The sequence below is a fragment of the Lepisma saccharinum genome, chromosome 1 (assembly GCF_977018435.1).
Source record: "Lepisma saccharinum chromosome 1, izLepSacc3.1, whole genome shotgun sequence".
NCBI classification, from domain to species: Eukaryota; Metazoa; Arthropoda; class Insecta; order Zygentoma; family Lepismatidae; genus Lepisma; species Lepisma saccharinum.
Genome location: NC_139229.1, coordinates 73,490,454 through 73,512,626, shown reverse-complemented (window position 1 = coordinate 73,512,626; position 22,173 = coordinate 73,490,454). Strand labels below are relative to the sequence as shown.

Genomic DNA, 22,173 nt, shown 5'->3' with positions numbered 1-22,173 from the left:
TATATAGCTGATGCTTCCTGACATCAGAAAATGTATGGATGCATTCATTTTGTAATTCTGAAGTAGAAGATGCATAGTTATTGTATCTCCAAAGTTAGCGAAATCACTAATAACTTTCAATTAATCAGATAAAGTGTACAGTAGGTTAGGCTATGTTCAAGGGTTACAAATCCTCCTACAGCATTTTCAAACATCTTCAGGTGTATATAATTTCTTGGATTTTTGTAATAATTTGATGACATAGTCACCACTAGTATTAAACACTCCAGGCAGCAAGACAGTGACTGACCTAATTACTCAAGGAGGATTTCATTGTAGAGGTGGTTTTTCACATTTGGGAATATTGTCGAAATGAGAAATATTTTCCACGATAGACCCCCACCCCACCACCCAACCTCCACATTCTCAGTCATATTCCATAACATATCAGTTCAAATACAGGTTACTAGACATTTTTGCATTACTTTTAATTTGATAAGCCTAGAAGTCGTTAATACCCTTTTCTTTAATTACAAACTATATGTCAAAGTGAAATTAATTTTTTTTAAATATATATTTGAATAATTTGACAAGTTTTTAATAATAAGTTGCACAATTTTAAAAATTTTTGTACAGTTACTGAAATATCAAGCAATTCTCAGAGTAATTTGCATCAATTTGTGGAAATGGTGAGGTAGAGAATATTTACTTTCAAATTGTTATTATTATTTTTTTTTGAAAGCTTAGTCCATGAATGTATTCATACATTTTCTGCAGAGAAGTTGGCTTGTTTCTAGAAACTATAATGTATATTTGGGATGCACTTAATCCATATATATATAATGTGAATGGTTTGGCATTATTTGTAGATTTTGTACATAAATCAATACTTGTATGTATATATTAACCCTGGAACAATGTCTACAGGGTTTATGCTGAACATTTTTTTGATATCATTGTTGTACTTTGTTAGTAAAAATATTTTGCACTCCAATCAACCAACTTTTTCGTTTGTTTTGCTTTATCTTGTTAGTTATCTTACAAATTTGCCAAAAGTAATTTCTATTTGTTTACATTTATTGTAGCTAGTGTGTGAATATATTGATTACGTAATAGATTTTTGTTAATTTATTCTTCATAGTAGTTCTAATAATGTAATGATACTGAGTGTGTGTGTATGTGTGTGTGTATAATATCCAGCATGGCATATTAATTCTAAACTTATTTTGAGATAGTTTATTCTTGGTGAAGTTGCTGAATTGTTCATAGATATTTAATATATTATAAATATCTGAAAGGAGAGCAATACTTCATAAATTTTCTCGCGTGAAGGTTATAAAATAGGCTTTAATATCACTTGGGCTCAGAAAAGCTTGACTGTGTAATTGTTGGTTTGAAATTAATGGAAATCTAAGTGTGAAAGCATATCAAGCAAGACAAGAACTCAAATGAAAAATCTGAAATTTTAAGGTCTCTATAGCATTGTGTATGTTATGGGCTTTTTACAGTTTAGAGTAATGTCTTACTATAATTCTCAGCACAATGGTTTTTCTTAGTTTGTTTATTTGTATTTGTTGATTAGTGTCCCTTTCCTGTTGTCTTTGGTTGGTTGCAATGATGAGAATAAGTGGCAATTATTTGATGAAGTTGATGAAGGGCTTTAACAAATAAACATCCATGCCCAAGCTGGGACTTGAACTCAGGAAGCGGAAGCTAAGAGAAAAATAGAAAACTTAGAAATGTAGTTTACAGAAACACAAGATGAAAATGACAAAGTTGATGAAGCTGTAATTACATATTCTCCACTTTATATTTCAATATTAAATGTTTATATCACAATTTTATACAATGATTGTAAAATAAGAACTTCTGTTTCAAGTGTACTAAGTACTGGCATGTTGCATGAAACTCTGGTTACAGTAACAAATTTCATAATTATCTGACTGACAGAATGATTATACAACCTTTTTCCACCCTGTCTTTCCCAACTGCTTCCACATGTGAAATTACTGGAGGATAAAGTGGGGTTTTGAACACACTTACTCAGAAAGTACTGTGTTGCTGGAACAGGCATTATAAGGAAGAAGAAGAATGTGACATAGAACTACTCATGCCACATGGCAGCAACATTTTTCTAAAAAAAACACATAAACAGCACGACACAAAACACTGTAAAAGTTTCAGCTCCATGTCAGAGTCATCATCAGGGCTGGTCAAGAGACTGCAAAGACGACACACTTTTTAACAAGAAAAAAACTTACTTTCTTATTTTTGCTCAGAAATTATGGTAACTTGTGAATTCCTCATTAAGTGTGTGCAAAATAATCTAACACAGTTATTTTTAGTGGTTTTTATTTGATTTTATCTGCGACATTTTGTTCTGGTTTCCCAGAACTTTTTCAAGCTACACATACAACACAAGCTACTTTGTGAGTGACTAGCAATGTGAGGTTGTGTTGTTGTATGTGTAGTTTGAAAAAGTTCTGGGAAACCAAAACAAAACGTCGCAGAGAAAATCAAACATAAACCACTAAAAATAACTGTGTTAGATTATTTTACATGTACAAAAAGTGGTTATGCGAACCTTCAAAAAGAACATTTATGAAGTGTGAACCATCACAGCTTTCTGTGATCTATTTTCAATATACCTGTAATGAATTGTACTTTGGTCTCTCATTAGTACACATTAGTACATGTTTTTAATTTGTTGGCATCAACAGTAGGGAATAGGTCCTAATTATAAAGCAACCTAGAAATAGACTTCATAAAGTCAAATACTAAACCAGTATTATAACTTACATATAAAATTTATTTTAATTTGGTTAGTTTACTTAATTATAATAAATAATTTGATTTATTTAGGAATTATTACTGACTGTATATAGATCTTTTTAAACATATTCAATTACAATGATTTTACAGGTGATATTTAATATGTGATTCAATTTGGCAAAACATATAGCAGTTGTTCCTTTAACATATACACACACTGTTGGATTTCTATCCAAAATGTCCGATCTGATAGCTGCGTGGAAAGATGATCACATGCTTCATCTTGCCATATGGCTTTCTGAGCTGAAAGTTTTTGTCACCCTACTTGAATTCTTCCATTGGCAAGACAACTGATGCCTAAGCAGCACACAAATCTGATGGGAGAGAAACCAACACCATAGGTGTAACATGGTGGGGCACTTGCCCTCCCTCCAAAATTTTTTTTTTAGGTGTGTTTAAATATACAAGTTAATGGTGCTTTTGTGTGGAGCAAATGTAATGAGCACAATAATCCTGTATTGGATAGAAACTTTTTGACTCTGCCCCCCCCTGTCCTAAGTTACGCCTATGACCAACAACCTGTGAACACATCAGCACGCCATCAGTAAACCAACATTTAGCATCATATTTTCAAATTTCAAAGTTACAATGAAATTTGTCATCAGCGTACAATATGAATGCATTCTTAATTTTCTTTACACATTAGACTTTGTTCCCTAGTTATTTTATTCAATGGGTTAGGAACTTTCTGAAGTTATGTTGTTTTTTGTTTTTTTGACAACTTTAGAATTAGTATAAAAAATTCCACACGAACTGCAATGTGTCTGTAGTTAATTGCATGATAAATGTTAGCATGGAACAATATTTGTTGCATAGAAAATTGAAATTACCAGGAGATTGTGTTGCAATTATCATGCTACACTTTTTATCCATTACATTTGCAGAGAGACTGTTTCATTCCATGAATCACTGTTACTTCATATGTGTGGTGATTGTTTTATTAATTGGTGTGATTGCATGAGCGTAATGAATAGGGTGGCTACTTGAAAGCATTGTTTCCGACACTGTGATATGCATGTAATTATGTTATGGTGTTTGACAAGACTTTTTAATAGAAAAGTGAGAATCCTGAAGCATTCCATATTATTTAGATGACTTTTGTGTGTTGTAATTTGTTAACGCTTGTATAGGCATGTTTGTTAGAACTTTGCAGTGAGGGCATGCATGCTAAAATCTATTAGAGAAATAAGAGGAATGGCATATAGATAAGTGTTCTTTCAGCATGGCAGTGTAACCGTTGTAAAATTCCATGAAATTTTCATTAGATTTTGTGAATCTCACCCATACATTAAGAATAGGAACCACATTTTACAATGACGACAAAAGAGATTGCCTACGATAAGTAAATGTAGTGGTCCAAAAGTCTTGTCACCCCCGATCAGAAAGTAATAAGAACAATAGAGGAACAATATAATAATATGAAACACATGTACTGATTTTAGTATATTCACTTTCATATTCACAATATAATAATATGAAACACATGGACTGGTTTTAGTATATTCACTTTCATTGACACTGACACCGTCACACATCGAGAAGGTCTGTATGAACACCATCATTTTCGTTGCACAAAATGATGCGGCGCCATGTCCTGTGAAAATTAAAACAATATTTACAGTACGTGTGTTTGATATTATTATATTGTTCCTCTATTGTTCTTCTTACTTTTCGGTAGGGGGGGTGACTTTCGGACCACCCTGTACATGAAGTTTGATAGTGCTCTGTTAACTATTATAATCTAGAAAACAGAATCTGCATCTTCTCTTCTGGCTTTCATATGCATTATGCAAGCATACAAAGTATGATTTGGGTGATGGTAAATGAAGAGATGAAGAATAAATAATACATGCTGGAAATGGACTATGTAGATTGAAATTACCATTGAAAGAAATGCAAGTTTTGCCCTTGAATGAATGACAAAACAAAAAACCATAAACAAAGCATGCTTCTGATACAGCTGTCTGGACACATGACTCTCCCATTTTGATTGGAAAGTGTTACTAGGATATATATTTTTTGTAAGGACTTGCAGTGCTACTTCATAATTACAAAATCTACCAATGCTGTGTCTCATCTTTCTGTAAAATTGTCACTGTTAGCAAGCATAAATGTCACTTTCTCTTATTTAAGATGACCGTGGGCATATGTTGAAATAAAATTGAACAGAAAGGGCAACCTCAATGGCGTATTGGTAATGGCCTTGCAATCAACAGGTCCCAGGTTCGCTATCTGCTGGAAGCACATAGTGGCTCGGATCCCACTTTAAACCAAAGGTTCAGTCCTGATTGGTCTATCTGTGCACGATAAAAAAAAAAAAAATGGACAATTAAATCTTACGATAATGAGAAGATATCTTTTCCCCCATAAAGCTCTAAAGTTATACATATGGATCAATATGAACTTGTTAAATTTGCCAATTTATACCCAGGCAGGTGGGAAGGATATCTACTACATGTGTATAGAGCTGTGCTGGAGCAGCTATAAAGTTTGCCCAGCCTCTAATAAATGTATAGGGGAGGGGGGTTAAATGTAGCAGGATAATGGGGTTGATCACACCATCTCCATATGGTTCCATGGCATGTTGCAATGTGAAAGTGTCTTTTTTTTTCTTTTCTTTTTTACTACACCTTTATGCATCTATATATTCCTAGAATAACCAACACCATTCTCATCAGTATTCAGTGAATCTAAATATGGCTTTAATGCAGGTTTTTTTTTGGAACCTTTGCGTATTTGATGGTATTAATTGGAACTTATATGTGAATTCTAGATAGCACAATGTGACAAACAGTGGTCTTTAGTTTGGTTGATTGGAGTTGTAAGAAAGAACAAACACTAATTAAAATCAATGTGTAACTTTGCAGTTCAGCGTTAACCCTCTTTTTTCCAAGGTTAACACTTTCTTTCAGCTTGGACTTTTCCAATCAGTCTGCAAGGTGCCTTGCATGTCAGTTGGACATGTTGAATCTATTGCTGATGTTAAAAATTTCTTTAGTAGTTGTAGCTGCTATGTAAATAATATGAAAAGGGAAAACAATTAGAATGATGAAGTGAATGATTTTTGATGACTTAGTGTACCGATTGGTCTGTTTGCAGATAAGCTTGTCAGGTTGGTTTACAGGCCACTATAATTTTCGATGTCAACCAGTCGACTATTCTAACCACCCAGTGGCCGTGAGGGTGAGTTTAGATATTAAAAATTTAAAAGTTATTTAAAATATCTGCTGTATAGCAGGGAATGAGTCATAGTACATGCATTTGTTATGGAATTCCAGTAAATTTAGAAAAATGTTAATCATTTTTGAAGGTATGTGCATTGCATCGGATAGTTGTAGAAGCTGAGTACTTCCTCACAAAGTTGGAAAGCAAATTTGAAATTCTCTTGTGCTGATAAACCAATTCTATTGCTGGAAATGAAAAATAAGTTTCTGTGAATGCCAACTAGTAACAGTCATATCTAGGAAAGTTTATGCATTTGCTATTATTAATTTGGCTGCAGTTTTAGAATGCTTACTATTTTAAATACTATTTTTTAAATATTCTTTAACGTTTGAGGTATTGTTGATACTGCTTGAATTTTTAATCTTGAAAATATGTTCCAATTAAATATATTTAAATAGTATGTTATGGAATAGTTTCTTTACTTCATTGATAATGTCATTTTCAAAAACAATTCAATTATATCTTTGTAATGATGAAAGATATTACCTGTAGTTTGAAGTAGCATGTTTGTTTAGAGCTACATAGTCTGTAGTCTTGTAATTTTTACATAACTGTATGCTTTAATATTTCAGATGGTACATGCTTGCTGGTGGTATTATTTCTCAAAATTTACAGAATTCATAGACACGGTAAGCGTTATTTCTACAGATGTTTTTCCAATATTATGTATAATATTTTTAAATTCTTCGTAGTTCTTATGCTGTTTTCAGCGAAGTAACTTTGCATGTGAATTGCATCAGAGTGCATTTGGCATGGTGGTATACCTAATCAGGATGAGTTCCAAAATTCACATCATGACTGAAACCAGAGTTCGGGAATATTCATTAGTCGGACCTTGAGTAACGTGAGGCATATTGTTCACTGTATTGTATTTTCTGTATAATCTGGTACAGGAGCTCACTTGCAGTTGGGATGCCATCAAATTTGTAGGTAAGAAACAAGCCTCATGTCAACATGTTGCCAGATCAGTGACATGACCTCCCCCTCCCTTTTCCTGGGCTAAAAGTTGTGTGCAGTAGAGAAATGACAACTTGAGCCAAAATTAAATAATATAGTTTTAAAAGGAATAGAAACATTTCAATAAATCATTGTTGTTGCGCCATGAAGAACTTTACTTTTAGTTTCCAGTGAGGAAACCACAGAAAGGACAAAGTAATGTTCCATTAACTACACAAAACTAATTTTTTTAATGCACTCTGGTCAACTCTGTTGCTCAGTGTATTATAGTAATTCTGTTAATAATTTATAAGTATGGTGACACCTGGTGGAGGCACACAGTGGTTTGGATCTCACTTTCAACTGTAGGCCCAGTCGTGATTAGCCTATCTGTGCATAAAGTGTACGTAAAAGAACAATTCAATCAATCAATAAGTATGGTGACACCCAGCATATGCTGAACCTCACTAAATAAAGATATATTATTATTATTATTATTATTATTATAAAGATATATTATAAAGATATATTATTATTATAATTCCTGATTTTTAATTGTTAACAAACACATTTCGGGGACATCCTCAAAGGATATATCACCATTTTTCCTCTTATAAAGTCTGTCTAACAGTATTGGACACTGCAGAAGGAACTTTGCATTCAATTGCAGTGAATAAATGACCAGAATGTGCTTCTCATTAAATTTAATGAAACAGAAGTGGGTGTTAATGCTTGAATTGCATTTTTTTTAAATTTGCATTTGGACTGATTCTTAGTAACAGCATTTGTTAAACATTCTAAATGAAAGTAGAGAGTGAATTTTCTTCCAGCCTGTTATGCATAAACACTTGTTTTGTCTAGTTATCTACTTTTCAGGGATTATCTGTTGTACAGTGCAGTAAACAAAAGCATGCAGTGTGACATGTACAATAGAGCATGTACGGTACAATGACATAATAATAAATCATTATGATTTTTATCTCTAAGGCAGCTTTCAGACTAAAGTGACGTTGGGTTTCACACTTTTGGGGGGAGGGGTGGGGTAGAAGATGAGCCTCTGGTTTCAGAAGGTTAAAAATACTCTTAACATATACATGTTAATAATTCTAATTTTTTTATTTTGTGGGGAACAAGTGCACCTCCTTGCCCCCACCAAGTTACACCTATGTACACTCTTGAGTGCATGACCAACAGACTGAGGCAACATGAAGCATGCTATTGAGACAACAGCCCAGTCTGAGTGACATACAAGTGACAGGCAACATGTGCAGTTTCATTTATATCTGAAGGTTAATTGTCGCTTCATTCTGAAAGCTGCTCTTACTTCTGTGTGAAAGGTTTCATTTATTTCGGAAGGTTAGTTGTCGCTTCATTCTGAAAGCTGCTGTTACTTCTGTATGAAAGGTTTAATTTATTTCTGAAGGTTAGTTGTTGCTTCAGTCTGAAAGCTGCCTAACACTCCAATGTTCATGAAAACAGGTAATTGTGGTGCTGTTGTTGATTCATTCTGAGGTTTTACATTTGGATATATTTCGCATAAGAGCAAATAACAAATGAACATTCAACCATGAAAATGCAGTAGGTCAGGAAAAATTATGTACTGCTTGCAACATCAATGAACACCTCGGACTGTGATTGTTGAACACATGCTATGTAGCAAAGTTCAAACCTGCTTGTGTTACCATCTGTTGAGGAAAATATATAACGTAGCCTTGGTGGATAAAATAAAACACATATGTAATGATCAAGGAAGTATATGTTATTGTGTGTTTAGGTGGCATAATTCTAAAACTAGTAACCTATTGCACTGAGTAGGAAATTCACAGTTTCACCACCAAAGGTTTCCAACCTGGGTATTGATTCTGTGAAATAATCATTCATCTTCGTCATTATTAGCCTAAAGAGTCACAAACGAGACATGAAACTATACAGAAAATATACAAATATGGGTATTGAAATGATAGACTCCAATGATAACTGCAAAAGTACAACAAATGGCCAGTTCTGGACCTTGGAACTATTGAGACTGTTATAGATGTTTTTTCAAACACAATTAGCAACCTCTGGAAAGGGTTTCATAGAGATTTCTTTTGACAGCACATATTATTGTATGAACTTAATGATTTTGTTCCTTACAGATATTCTTTGTGTTACGAAAGAAGAATGAACACGTGTCCACTCTTCATGTAATTCATCATGGCTGCATGCCCATGAGTGTATGGTTTGGTGTCAAATTCACCCCTGGTAAGTTCCTATGCAAAATTTTATTTTCTGTGTTTGTGTGTTAATTTTAATGGCTATAACTTCTAAATCTAAAATACCTTCAAAGGTTAACTTTTTGGTTGAAATCTGGAATATATTAGTTTTAGAAGGGAGGCCATTTTGGAAATTTCGTCTCCTTTCTATGAACCGCCATTATGTTCCAAATTTTGAAAAATTAGAATTCCTTCCAGAGGATTCACATGAGTCTTGGCATGGTTTGCTTTCACTGTTGTCTAGTTATTTGCAATAGTTAATAGGCTTATGTTATAAAACTATTGCAAATATATAGACATCAGTAAAAACAAAACACATGAAGGTTTATATGACTGCTCTTGAAGGAAATCTAAGCAGATGTATTTTTTCAGATTTTGGAATATCATAGTCGGTTTTTGAAAAGTGAGGTAATTTCCAAAATGTCTTCAATGACATTGGCCAGAGGTCTCCCTGCTGGAAGTTTATACTGTTTTCAGTTGACAAATTCTACCGTTTTTCTAATGAATACTACTGAAGTTAGATATATGTTAATGAATAAGTTAATACAACTTTTTTTTAAGAAATAACTCAATTTTAAAGCAGGTAGTAGTTTGAATACATGATCATACCAATTGTCTTTTATTTTTCAGCATGGAATTGTCATGGTTATAATTAGGTCTGTGTAATGCAATTGAAGAAATGAGCAATGTTTTGATCAATGTAGTCAACAGAGTTTGCTTGTTGCATTTTCGAGCATTGAGGATCAGGTCTTTGTTTAAACTATTTTTTTTCAGTTTTTGTGTGAATATAGGAAGAACAATATGTCAATTTATGTCTAAAACAGTATGTTTTTCAATTTTCTATAAGTGTGTTAACCACATTGAAGCTACACACTTAAAAACGTGTTCACTATGTTTGATTTTTTTTTTTTTTTTTGTTGCATGAAAGCATTCCTACGTAACAGATTCCACATGCTTTACCATATATTTATTTTCGTTGTTTATAGCTACGATTTTTGTATTTTAAATTATATAGATAAGAAATTTTTCGTTACTGATAATAGTACTGTTTTAACATAGCATCGAAACACGAATTCATGATGAAAGTTGTGTGAATTACTCACAAATTTAAAATAAATATATTAATAACTTAACGTTTTGCGAGTATCTAGGTAACTCCTGCGACGTTTCGGGATGCAACTGCCCCCTTCCTCAGGCTGCTCATGTTTAGGTTATGTATAAATCATAACTACGTTGACTTCACCATAGGTATAGGATATAGGATTGGTAAAAGATGTGTGGTTAAAAAACAATAAAAATCTAAAACCCATTACAGGTGCACATCATACTACCATGCTGTTTCCCCGATTAGAAACTGCTCCTTGGAATGTTAAAACTTTAAAACTGTGAATAGCCACGGTCCACGTGTGCTGCAATTGCAATACTCCAAAGTTTCCTCGTAGAGCGCGAGGTCGGGCACCTCCCCTCTCTTTCTCCTCTATTTCCCCTCCATCCCCCACATCTCCTCCATTCCAGTTCATGTCAAGTCCAGCGAGAATTCCTCTTCCATTTCAGCTTGGCGTGCTACTTTCGGGGTTACGTTAAATTAGGGATGTGACGAAGCTGAAAATTTACCGATGCCGATGTACTCACCGATAATTTTTGGAACCGATACCGATGCCGATATTTAACCGATTCCGATAAATAAGGTTATTAAACAGAAATGGTATGTTATTTTCTGCATGACAAAAATAAATTTGCTATGTACATTTCTATTGCATATCATATGTATATACATATATATTCTCAAGAGATGCGAATGTACATTTGCATCTACAAAAGGTTATGTGAACCTAGAGATTTAACATTAGTACACAAGCAGTTCTTTGAAATGCAAAATGAATTCCTGTTCTGCCAGATTCAACTTCAGAAATACGAGATTTGGAAGCACTTCAGGATGTAACCTACTTCTTCTCTTACCGCAAATCTGTTCAGCAACACTGAACACTCAATCACTGAATACTGATGCAACAGGTATGCCCAAGTATTTTCTCAGCACTTGCTTCAGGTTTGAATACTCATTTTTGAATTTCCAATACAAGAGAAGATCCTGGTTCAGCAACGTACTGTTTTATTTCAGATTTATTGTTAGGTTGATTTTCTGAATGAGAGTTTGCAATAATTTCATTACAAAAACTCTACAATAATGACGAATCATAATCAAATTTTCAATAAATCTTACAAAACTAGAATATAAAACTTGTTAGAAGGTAAAATCTAGTATAATCTGTACCGGTTTAAATATCGGATTTTTGCCGATTCCGATACCGATTCCGATATGTCAATTTCGGCCGATTTTCATACATCTGTAATCGGCTTCGGCACATCCCTACGTTAAATCCTATTTTTACATATTCCTTTCCATCCCACTTCTTGAACATCTTCCCCCACATCTCATCGATATTCCCACCATCCCTGTTGAATTTATTCTCTCTTCCCTTACATATATATGACCCTCATATACATTCCTTCTTATAGGTTTTTTTCTCTTCCCTGAGCACTTTCCGTTTGGTGATTACATGGTCTTCGTCAAGGATATGTTCAGAGAGCCCCATTTTGTGAACTCCCTCCCTTATATCTCTGTCGTGCTCTCCCCACCGAACATTCATGCTTCTTCCTGTTTGTTTTAACATTCCAAGGAGCAGTTTCTAATCGGGGAAACAGCATGGTAGTATGACGTGCACCTGTAATGGGTTTTAGTTTTTTTTTGTTTTTTAACCACACACCTTTTACCAATCCTATATCCTGTACCTATGGAGAGGTCGACGTGGTTATGATTTATACATAACCTAAACGTGAGCAGCCTGAGGAAGGGAGCAGTTGCGTCCCGAAGCGTCACAGTTACCTAGATACTCGCAAAACGTGTTATTAATATATTTATATTTAACATAGCAGTATACTAAACACAATAAAAGATGTTAGTTGTATAATTATGTTACTGAAAACATTAAGAGTACAGTTCAGCTACTGAAAACAGTAGATGTTTCAAAACATCTACAGATCTACTGAAAACAGTACAGAGAATTTTCAGTAGGGCCAGCTGAACAATAAACTATGCTGTGCAACTCAACAGCCAATGTATGCCAAGCGAATCTTTATTGGGTCCCGTTGCTGCTCTTTTTCTGGCTTTCTACGAGTTTTGCTACTTCTTTCCAAATAGCTGTATGCGATTGTCCTCGTCATGCTGGGTCAATGCGAAAGTATCTCAGTTTCCACTTGGAATTTGGATAAAAGACTACATAACAATCTTCTATGAGTTATAATCGAATCTCGATTAAACAATTTTCAAGGGACTTCTGCTAAAGAACTCATAATGCAGAAAATATACGTGTATGTATAACATTTTGCTTATTGGGACAGACATGGTAAAATAGATAAAGCAGGAAAATATGAAATATAGTAAAGTAAAAGAAAGGCATTTCACTGAATTTTTACTATGAGCATTTCAATGTTTGTGATATCTATAGAAATTACATTATCATAATCTCATGGCACAGTTAGAGTTGGCCGTGATTGAGGAAGGAAGGCTATCTTAACAAACAAAAAAATAGAGAATATTTCATTTTAAACTGGGATGACTACATGTGGAATTTACGAAAATGTGAGCTGTTCTGAGAAGCAACTTTTGAATTAAATAAAAATGACCACTATGATTGATGTAACAAAAAACATATTAAACTAAATTTGTAATTAAATGTAATGAATAGCTTGAGAAATACTATGTTAGGGAATTAGGAATTACAGAATAGAATTGATCACAGCAATTGGCATACTGCTTCATTATCATGTAACTTTTTTATGTTTACAATTTTCTTGTCACATGCATGTAGTTCAAAGTGTGTGCATAGACTGAATGGTCACTGCATTAGGAACACCTGGTGCAGGACATGTTGCTAAGAATGATGTGATACCACGTGGTTTCTACATCAAGATCGGCTGGCAGAAAACTTGTTAGCTTCTCCTCTGTACATCAGAAGGCAACAGGCATCCATTATAGGTAAACTTGGAGAAAAAAAATTGCCTGTGGGCAGATAGTTGGGACCCGGAGGTGTGGTGCCAGTATCTCTGAAAGAGTTGCACTTGTTGGTTGTTCACATACCGCAATAACAAGGGTGTACCAAGACTCAATGAACCATGGGTAAGACATCCAGCAAAGATCACATACTGGTCATCCATGTTTGGTTGATCCAAGCGTCGAGCATGGGATGTCACATCTGATATCTCAGCGACAACAAACAGCAGTAGAACATCTGATTCACCAGTATAACAGCAGGCAAGTTGGACAAATTTCCACAACGACCATGCGACATACCTTGCATCAACGGGGTTCAACAGCTATAACCAGCAATGGTGCCCCTGTGAATTCGCTTAGAAAAAGCATCAATTAACCATGGACACATGGAGGAACATTGGCTGCAGTGATGAGTTCTGTTTCCTGTTGAACAGTGTTCACTTATGGTGTATGACCATCTGCACCCATTCTTCTAGGAGGGCTTTTCTGACCACGGTGCCATGTTTGACCACACAACGCAACTTGTCATCGACCTCAGATCACTATGGAGTGGTTGGAGGAACGTGATAATGAATTATCCACATTGCTTTAGCCACCAAAATCATCAGTCTGTAATCCTATTGAATATGTCTGGAATATGCTGGAATGGGTTCAGAGATCACTACACCATAAAATGTGGGCCAACTGATGGAGATGCTACAATGGTGTCTTACCACTTTGTAGGATCTGTTCCCTGATGTTTGCAAGCTGTGATTGACAAAAAAGGTGAACATTATTAGGTAGGTGTTCGTAATGCAGTGATCATCCAGCGCATAATTTCCATCATAAGCATTACTTTTTCAATAGCATTATAACATCATTTATGGGAACTGCTTTTTTAAAATGCATAACTTATTATCAGAGTTCGAAGCACACTTTTTGCACTAATGTCGTCACTTTGTAATCAAGGGGTCCCAGGTTCGATACCCGGTGGAGACACATAGTGGTGCAGATCCCACTTTAAACTGTAGGTCCAGTCCCAATTAGCCTTATTTTGCATAAAGTGGACTTTGAATAAACAATCAATGAAGTCACTTTTTGCACAGATAGCCTGGTTCAGGACTGGACCTACAGTTTAAAGTGGAATCCAAACCAATGGGGATCAAACCTGCTGGAACCCTTCCATTACAAAGTGACAAAGTTACATGGAGGCAATTCATTACTTAATGTATACTTCTTTGTATGAGGATGCACAATAGTCTGTGTGATTGTAAACTTTTTAACAATTGTTTCCTAACACAGGTGGCCACAGCACTTTCTTTGGTCTACTGAATACCTTTGTCCACATCGTAATGTACTTCTACTACATGATGGCTGCCATGGGCCCACGTTACCAGAGGTTTTTGTGGTGGAAGAAGTACCTCACTACCTTCCAGATGGTAAGTTTGTGGCATGCTAGGACTACAAAAATGTTCAGTTGTTAAATGTGTATATGGCATGCATTTTAGAAGCGATATCGTGCAGGGCCATGCAGAGCCTGTCTGTGGTGATCAGCCTATGGTAGGAGTGCAATGTTGTACAGTTTGGAAACTGCAGCGTGCAAGTTAAACACAGTTTTCTGCATTTTTCTTGCACACAAGATGTTTTAAAATTCGCTACTTTTATGGTTGATCATAAGATGGGGCAAGGCATTTTGAACATGACTGTTTAAGTCCCATAATGTCCGTCGCCTACAGCCGGAGTTATTGTTTCTTGAAGAAACACTGGGAAACAGCACGTCTCAACACACACTATGGATTCCACACTAATATCGGTTGTTTTACATGTCACCCGCTTCCCACCCCCACCCCTAAGGATGCCAAGAGTGTCTTGGAGTCGAAGAACATTGGGAGTGTCACTATTCATCTTAGCGGCCCCGAAAACTATAGATTCCACACTAATATCGGTCGTTTTTTATTAGTTTTACATGCCATCCCCTTCCCACCCCCACCTCTACGGGTGCTAGTGGTGTCTTGGAGTTGAACGGCATTGAGAGTGTCACTATTCATCTTAGCAACCTCGAAAACTATGGATTCCACACTAATATCAGCTGTTTTCAATTATTTTTACTTGTCACCCCCTTCCCACCCCACCCCTAGGGGTGCCAGAGGTGTCTTACCCCCACAGTATTTCTTTCCATATTGCAAGTGATATGTGTACCAAGTTTGGTTGAAATCGCTACAGGCGTTCGAGAGTTATGGCAGAACAAACACACACACACACTGCTGTTCAAAAAATTGTGTGCCAGGTGGGTGCCGATGGGTGCCGAAAAACCTGACACCCAAACACAAAATGAAACGTTCAGGAGCAGCACTGACATTCTTGCAATGGTACCATGATGACGGCGATGATTTCCTCGACAGGATCGTCACGGGCGATGAGATGTGGATTTCGCAATTCACCCCAGAAACCAAGCAGCAGTCAATGCATTGGTGGCATAGTGGATCTCCGGTCAAGAAGAAATTCAAACAGACGCTGTCGGTACAGAAAGTGATGTGCACCATGTTTTGGGACAGGAAGGGCATTTTGCTCATTGACTTCCTCCCCAGAGGTGAAACGGTGAACACTGACCATTACTGTGAAACACTAAGGAAATTGCGACGTGCCATTTAAAACAAGAGGCGTGGCATGCTTACTGCAGGTGTTGTGCTCCTCCATCACAATGCTCGTCCACATATGGCTCGGTGCACAGCAGCTGTTTTGACGGAATTGGCTGGGAGTTGTTTGATCATCCACCTTACAGTCCTGATCTGGCTCCCAGCGATTTTCACGTTTTCTTGCACCTCAAGAAATTCCTGTCCTCCGGTGAGCGTTTTGGCAATGACGAAGAGCTGAAGACATCTGTCACACGCTGGTTCCATTCACAGGCGGCAGAGTTCTACGACAGTGGGATCCAAAAGTTGATACCACGATACGACAAGTGTCTCAATTCTGCTGGTTGCTATGTTGAAAAATAGCTGAACCTTTGCTGTACCTGTTGCCAATAAATGGTTTCCTGAAACTGTGTTGGTTTTTTTTTTAAAAAAAAAATAGGGAAACTTACTTTCTGGATGCGCCTCGTATATGTTGTTTCCAAATTTACGTCGGTTATATTCTTCTTGAAAGGAAATCTTCTTCTTTCTTCTCGTAATTTCTGGAAAAGGCTTCTTCTTCCTTCCTATCTTTGATTTAGGAAAAGGCTTCTTCTTTTCTTCCTTCTATTTTTGGAAAAGGCTGCTTCTTCTTTTTAATTTTGGAGAATGCTTATTCTTATTTTCTTTCTTCTATTTTTGGAAAAGGCTGCTTCTTCTTTTCTTCTTTCTAATTTTGGAGAAGGCTTATTCTTATTTTCTTTCTTCTATTTTTGGAAAAGGCTTCTTCTTCTTTTCTTCTTTCTAATTTTGGAAAAGGCTTATTTTTATTTTCTTTCTTCTAATTTTTTGGAGAAGGCTTATTCTTCTTTTTCTTTATTCTAATTTATTTTCTTTCCTTTTAAAGTGTAATCTTATTTATTACATATATGCGCTCACTTTCCCTGCTTCTTTGGCATACGATACAAGCTATACTTATATAAAGAGTAGGGTCGACTAAACTGACAATAGCGCCACCTCCTATGTAACGACCAAAAGGGGAATAGCCCAGGATCGCTAACAGCAAGCGCTGCCTATGGCCCAGTGTGTCTAAAAAGGAGCGCAACCGTAAGGGCTTCAGGGTGTCTAATTTGGACACAGCACCACCGAGGGACGGACAAATACAAAAGCTGACGATGTTCTCCTCGTCAGAAGATCAAAGAGGAGAGATACAATTTCTGAATTCATTTGCTCACTTATTAACTTTCCTAAATGTTCCATAGATGAGCATGTTCTTAATTATCTTAATTGGCTATATACAACATTTTATTCACTCCTTCTATAATTTTTATACTCTTCCTTTATATATTTTGCATTTACTATAATATATATATAATCGCCCTTTCCGCTCCTAGTTTCTGCACTGAACTCCGCTCTTCTTTATATCGCATGCTGGAATTGGCACGTGACATAATCCACACTTTTTTAATTGTTCATATTAATTGTAATAATAACAGCATCACTAAATAAGATTTTGTCCATGGGGCCACTCTTCACGTAACTGCCAAGAGTGCAAGTACAATCTTGATGCAAGCTAGTGGGTATCAGTGTTGCAATCTGACTTTTCTTTTTTCTTCCAGGTTCAGTTTGTTCTCATCATGGTCCATGCATTCCAGCTTCTATTTGTAGAGTGCAATTACCCCAGAGCTTTTGTGTGGTGGATAGGAATGCACGCAGTGATGTTCTTATTCTTATTCTCGGACTTCTACAAGAACACATACAAGAAACAACAAAGGATAGCAAGAGCAAAGGTATATTTACTTATATACTTTAATATTCTGTTGTTGAATTGTATTTTGTAAAACATGTTCCCCAGCCCTTTTCAGTGACGTGCCCCTGTACATTCTTCACCATGATGGAGTAGTGAACCACGGTAAATTGAAACTGGTTTTATAAACTCAAAAAATCTCCCCTTTTATTGTGATTCAGGTGATCACCTACTCTTACTTTAATTTCTAGCTTGTTAGTTCTGTCTGAAAGATTGACACAAATCTTTGCAGGGAGGTAATGTAAAAATGAAAAATAACCATTTTTATTTGAGGAAAGTGTCAACTTAGATACATACAGAGTGAGAGAAGAGTCGCTTTCCCCAAAAATTTTAGCGAAGGATAACAGTTTCCTTATTTTGTATTGTAGGATGGAAGTTGCCATGGTTGACAGCCTTGCAGAAACTCACTTCTTTGTTCAGACATCTGTGTTTATTTTACTTGCATGCCTCCATTCGTGTTTTATTTCTATTATATCAAATTTATATATAATAAATACATACAATAAATAAGATTTTTTGCAGTAAAGCAGGGCAAATTTTCAGAATTCACAACTGGTGCTGTGTACATGAAATGCCAAGATCTCTAAATACCATATGTGTAGGATGTAGCAGCAGAAATTATTTTACTAGTTATGACAATATGTATTCATGCATGAACAAGTATGAAAACTGAAAATAAATTTTTGGGGAGAGTGACTTTTATCTCAAACATTTATGTACAATCTTGGTTGAAAACATAAACACTAGAAATTTCTCCATAGATTTATGGTACGAAATGAAACTATGCTTGTTCAATTCAACTCAGTTGATGGTTGCTTACATGCATAAGGTTAAATAGCAACGCTGTATTCAACCTAATTTTTTAAGGCTGGTATCCTTCATATGCACCCTTAATGTATCTTATTTCTTTTCAGGCCAATGGGTACCTGAACGGTACAGTTACCAATGGCAAAGTATCAAATGGGGAGCTGACAAACGGCGATGTTGCAAAAACTACATTGATAAATGGCCATGCCAATGGAAACATAGCAAGCAAGGTGAACGGTGTCAAGTTGAATGGAGACACCTCCAAGATGAATGGAACGAAAAACGGCTATATAGGCCAGCACATGAATGGCACGGCAAATGGCCACGCTAATGGATATCTTAATGGAAGTGCTAACGGCGACGTGCATCGCCGAAGCATAGCGGCGGAGAGCGGAGACAAGAAAAAGGATTAACTGAGTGCAAAGTGTGAATATTATAGTTTGCTTTCAAAGCTACAATAGATCATAAAATCCCCCCCCCCCCCACCCTCTGTTTTTGTGCCCCTCATTCTAGAATCTTGTCCCAGAGACGGACTGGGGAACTAGAAAATACCGATGCAGTTTCGTACTTTTTCTTTTTTATGGCTGCAGTGTTCCTCAAATGCAAGCCGTCCAGTGTGTTCAGCACAGCTGGAAACTTAGACATAAAGGTGCTCATCACCTAGAGTTGATTTAAACCTCAGGGCTGTGACACTTATAGGAGTGTATGCAATTTAAAGGAAAGGAACAAAAAAAAAGAAGAAGAAATAAGTTCGGAGGATTATGCACAAGAACATAAAAAAACCTTCTTGCCTTATGTGCCTGACAGTACCTCCTTTCTATGGATGCAAAACGTGAAAAAGTGTTTTAACGAGCAATTAGTGCAAAGTGCATTTATCATGGGTTGGATTTACTCTACTTTTTATAATCATTATATAAATAACCCAGAAGAAGCACATTATCCTCTCCCTTCAAAGACCGTAATGTCAGGAAATGAAATTTATGCTTAATGTGTTGCAACAACTGCCATATTTAATAAGTGCATTAAAACATCATTAATATTCACTCAACTTCATAAGAGAGAAAGATACAGTTTAGGAATCGTAAAGTGTGATTAGCTCATTGCAGTGTTGAGAAGTTGCATTCTGATTTTGTAATAAACAACAAGCTGTAGGATTGAATAGTTGCTGTTGGCTTTGCTTTTATTTGTACATACATGAAGTAGCTCATGCATACTATATGATGCTTCTTTTTTAAATATTATTATTACATATTTGCACATAACATAATTTGTAGATGGCAGGTTGTGATATTTGTAAGAGTATTTGCATCAAGTATTAACATTTAGCACAAGTGGCATTTCTAAAGTTTGTACACTAGGATATGAAATTGTTGTTTGAATCATGCATTGAGGTATAAGTATTAGTTGCAAATAAGTAGCATTATTACATTGTTTCACAAATTTTTCATGTAACGTGACTGTTTATTTAAATGTTTGGGAAGTTTATAAAGCTAGTTGCCTGATACTAGAAGCTGAAACAAAATCCGAGACAGTGTGTAGCGCGAGTGTATGAAGAAAAGATTACTCAAGGTTGTACAACAATACAAACCAAGGCACTTTCAATATTCTAGAGTATATTTTGAGCAGTGTGAATCAAACAGGCTTGTTTGTTCATTGTTAGAGTGAAAAGTAAGCTTATTGTTTGAAAAAAAATTGTGACGTTGATAATGCAATAATTTTGAATGTTCCGGATGCATTGATAAGAGATTATCAGTAGAAGCTAATAAGAACAAGACTTATGTGCTACCCTTTCAGAATACTTCATATTTAAAGCATTCATTATTTCAAAAGTGAAAAAATCATCTTAGACACATGTTTCCTACATGTATTGGAAATACATTGAGTGTAAATGGAAAATATAACTTTTTTTTCAATGAAAAAAATATTCAGAGGCTTCAAACAGTATTTTGTGATATGGTAGAGTTTCTCTGAGCACTTTCCCAGTGATTTTTCAGCGGCCATATTCAATATCAATATTGTTGATTTTATTTATTACATTTAAATCTGACATATGAAACTCTTACCGAGATATTCACAGTAGTATTAAGTTAGTGCATCTATTTATTTCAAGTTAGTATGGATGCCTTTGCTCTGTGTAATTTCTAGTTGTGAAATCTCAATTCTTTTGCAAGACTTTTGCAAATGGAAATTCTGAAAACAAAAAATATAAAAAGTAATAAAGCTGTCAAGCTATTTTTATGGGCTCTGAACCAATCAGTACATTTTTCATAATAAAGACATTCCAACAATTGCCAGCGGTGATGTCACACTTGCCTCTTTATTTATAATGATTTTTTCATTCAATACAAAATATTTTGAACAATACTGGTATTTTTTTTAATCAAATCATTATACAATAACATTTATATATTGAACTCTAATAGTGAACATATTGTGAGCCAGATGTTGGTAGAGGATATCTTTCACAATATTTTGCCATATATTATTCTTATCCATATTTGTTTTCACTGGTAACCATTTTATTTGTTTTACAAAATTCCATGTTGACTTTGGAATGTGGGTTTACTTTTTAAACCTAAGGGTATGAACTTATTCTACAAGATTGTGTGTAAATGCTGCAACTTATTTATTTCTATGTTTATGTTGTACAGAATTTCTTACATGATGTTTGTGGTTGTTAACAAAGTAATACATAAGTATACATTACATATATATTATACATATAAGAGAAGTAAATGTGTGGTGGTTTGAGTGTATATATTTTTGACAATTTTTATGTTAGACTTCAATCAATTCATGTAAGACTGGTATATTGTGCAATAATTAGGTTGTTCATGCTCTAGTTGTTTTTACACACACACACACACACACACACACACCCACACGTGAAAAATTATGCATTTCTTTGACATTTGTGTGACATTGTAAGCACTTTCACAGTTCAGGGCCACGATGCATTTTCTCCTCTACCAAATCATGGCTCAGTCACTGAAAACAGAGGGTAAAGAAATGACCAGTATATCTATATTGTTGGTTTTGTTATACACAATGTGTGTATTCTGTATTTTCCTCTGTTGAATGTTGTTTTCTGTTGTTTATCCTGAAAATTTAATTTGTACAATATTTGAAAGTTGTAATATAAGGTTACCTGTGACAATAACATTTTCTTTTTCCATTACAACTTGTACATTTTTTTGCTTTCCTTGGCTGATTTTAAATAACAATTTTCTGAAAATTGTATTGAAAGTTTTGTTACAGCTCAACCTTCACAACAGAATGTACATATTTTTATTCTAGTAGTGGTGAAATTTTTAAAGAACTGTAGAAATTCATTGGCATTCATAATTAGAAGAGGGACACGATAGTAGATAAATACGGAGAAAATAGTACTCACTTTATCTGTGAAACTGTTTTTTTCTTCTTTGTTCTATTAATTTCAGTGGCCACTGCCACCATTCTCGTTGGAACTTCTTGTACTGTTGCTGGCACTCTACGTGGCCACAATTAACCTCCAATGGCAAATATAAGTGGTTTGCCTTCCACTACCATCCCACCACATCCAACCGCATATCCAAAGCCCTTCTCCCCTATAACATTAAAGTAGCTCACAAACCAAATACCAAAATAGCTGATAAACTAAACAAACAAAAAAGGTATTTCCTCCCCCCCCCCCCACCTTGATAATCCAGGTGT

The 22,173-nt window shown here is 35.4% G+C and overlaps 1 protein-coding gene across 4 annotated transcripts in view; it reads left to right on the top strand.

Annotated features, from left to right (window-relative positions):
• Window positions 1-21,682, top strand: part of LOC145996471 (very long chain fatty acid elongase AAEL008004-like) — a 95,829-nt gene extending 74,147 nt beyond the window's left edge. For 3 of the 4 annotated variants that reach the window (XM_083132970.1, XM_083132962.1, XM_083132978.1), the window contains exons 5-10: window positions 5,911-5,994; window positions 6,609-6,665; window positions 9,111-9,216; window positions 14,560-14,696; window positions 17,486-17,656; window positions 18,588-21,682. In XM_083132970.1, the coding sequence (XP_082989096.1) occupies window positions 5,911-5,994; window positions 6,609-6,665; window positions 9,111-9,216; window positions 14,560-14,696; window positions 17,486-17,656; window positions 18,588-18,893 (861 nt within the window). In that variant the 3' untranslated portion in view covers window positions 18,894-21,682. The remainder of the gene's footprint in view (window positions 1-5,910; window positions 5,995-6,608; window positions 6,666-9,110; window positions 9,217-14,559; window positions 14,697-17,485; window positions 17,657-18,587) is intronic. The other variant, XM_083132986.1, reaches the window with a different exon arrangement.
• Window positions 21,683-22,173: the final 491 nt, after the last annotated feature.